The sequence below is a fragment of the Empidonax traillii genome, unplaced genomic scaffold (genome assembly GCF_003031625.1).
Source record: "Empidonax traillii isolate 1590-97213 ecotype Southwest subspecies unplaced genomic scaffold, ASM303162v1 scaffold2475:size40719, whole genome shotgun sequence".
In the NCBI taxonomy this organism is placed as follows: Eukaryota; Metazoa; Chordata; class Aves; order Passeriformes; family Tyrannidae; genus Empidonax; species Empidonax traillii.
Genome location: NW_020957668.1, coordinates 21,216 through 23,456, shown reverse-complemented (window position 1 = coordinate 23,456; position 2,241 = coordinate 21,216). Strand labels below are relative to the sequence as shown.

The 2,241-nt window shown below is 57.0% G+C and overlaps 1 protein-coding gene across 1 annotated transcript in view; it reads left to right on the top strand.

Moving 5' to 3' along the window:
* Window positions 1-2,241, top strand: part of LOC114071961 (protocadherin gamma-A12-like) — a gene marked incomplete at both ends in the record, with an annotated part of 40,713 nt that overhangs the window by 17,260 nt on the left and 21,212 nt on the right. The window contains one exon of the mRNA XM_027909866.1: window positions 968-2,216. Within this exon, the coding sequence (XP_027765667.1) occupies window positions 968-2,216 (1,249 nt within the window). The remainder of the gene's footprint in view (window positions 1-967; window positions 2,217-2,241) is intronic.

Below are 2,241 nucleotides of genomic sequence, written 5' to 3'. Positions count from 1 at the left end.
GAAACATGACTAGATGAAGGACAAATATTCTTTCCTATCTAATATGCCTTCCACCTTGTGCCCTCCCATGTTTAATGTAAGGGAGCAGCAGACATGGCAGCAATAGAGAGATCATTTTATCATTTTATTCCTAAGTTGATAGTATTTCTTGCTAAGACTGTGCTCAGGAAAGGAGCACTAGGTTTTATAAGCATGTCCTGTTGTGTAAGACTGTAATCAAAACTTTGGAAGGAGAAGAAAAGCAGGCTGATTCAGAGCAGCCTCAGATAATCAGGTGAAAAATAGGAAAATAGGGAAAGCCAGGGAAAGAGGGAAAGGCAGTCTCTAGAATGGCTGCTTTTGAGGAGGGACCTTCATGGCTCTTGTGAGCACTTCATCTGGGTCTGGGAATCTACCTTGGCTGCAGGCGTTCGAGTATGACACCTAGTGAAAAAAAACTAAACCAGGATTCATACAAAAAGCTCTCCAGTTACAGGGAAGATTCTGTGCTTTCCTACCACAGAGTGGTCAATTCGTAATACTCTGCACGCCATTTAAAGAGAACTTTGTATCTAGAGATTATCACAATCACATGAGTATTTTCCTGTGCAGTAGAAAGAATATAACGCCAGGTCTCCACTATACTGGACCCGACGTTTTCGTCGCGACTGTCCCGTCTCCTTGAGCGTCCTGTGGGCGAGGCAGGGTGGGCATCTCTCGGCAGCGCTCGGTGCCTGCAGTGCCGGGAGGAGGCTGCGGGCGCCGCTGTTGACCGAGAGGAGCGAGAGGAAGGTCGGAGCGCTGCAGCCCCGCCCGCTGCGGACCAGCTCGATCGCTGGATCGCTGGATTCCTGGCTCGGGCAGCGATCTGTTTCCGAACATCCCGGCGGTGTGGAGCCGTGAGATAGCGGGGCAGAGGGGCCGGCGGTAGCGGCCGGGAGCGACAGGTTTAAGGCGGAGTGTGAGCGGGATCGGCGGCGGGGATCAGCCGGCAGTGTTGCGGTGCCGGCGGTGCGGCGGCGGCGATGTGCTCGGCGGGGAGGCGCTGGGGCCGGCGGCAGCGAGTCCTGCTCTGGGGCGTCCTGCTGGCGGCCTGGAAGGCGGCGTGGGGGCAGCTGCGCTACTCGGTGCCCGAGGAGATGCCCAAGGGCTCGTTCGTGGGCGACGTGGCCAAGGACCTGGGGCTGCAGCTGCCGGCGCTTCCAGACCGCGGCATCCGCGTTGTCACTGAAGGTAGGACGCAGTATTTCACCCTGCACGAAAAGACGGGACATTTAGTGACGGCCGAGAGGATCGACAGAGAGCAGCTGTGCCGGCTGGTGGAGAAATGCGTGCTGCGCTGTGAGCTGATAGTGGAGGGGGAAATGCAAGTATATGGTATTGAAGTAGAAATCACGGACATTAACGATAACACACCTAGCTTCAAAGAAATTGAAGTGGAGGAGAGGATAAGCGAGACGACAGTGCCGGGATCGCGGTTTCCCTTGGCCGAGGCTCATGACCCGGACTCGGGACGGAATTCCTTACAGAGCTACGATCTGAGCGGCGACGAGCACTTCTCACTGGCCGTGCAGACGGGCCCCGGCGGGGATCAGCGTCCCGAGCTGGTGCTGGCGAAGGCCCTTGACCGGGAGGAGGCGGCGTTCCACGAGCTGGTGCTGAGGGCGATGGACGGCGGCGATCCGGCCCGGACGGGCACGGCGCGGATCCGCGTGACGGTGCGGGATGCGAACGACAACGCGCCCGTGTTCAGCCAGGCGGAGTACACGGTGCGTGTGCCAGAGGACGTACCCGTGGGCTCCGTCCTCGTCACCGTCACGGCCGCTGATCCTGATGAGGGGCTGAATGGGCACGTGAAATATTCGATGAAGAAAGCGAAGGACATGGCATCGCATATTTTCCATGTAGACGCCGAGACTGGAGAGATCACACTATTGCAAAGCTTTGACTTCGAGGAAGGCAATTTCTACGAACTGGAGGTGCAGGCTCGCGATGATGGCGACCTTTTCGACATGGCCAAAGTTTTGATCACTGTCACAGACATAAATGACAATGTGCCAGAGATTTCGGTGAGGTCAGCACTAAATGAGATTTCAGAGGACGCTCCATCAGGAACGGTGGTGGCCCTGCTGCACGTGCACGACAGAGACTCGGGGGCCAACGGCGAGGTGCGCTGCTCGCTCGACGGGGATGTTCCGTTCAGCCTGGAGAAATCCTATGAGGACTACTACCGCGTGGTGACAGCGAGAGAGCTGGATCGGG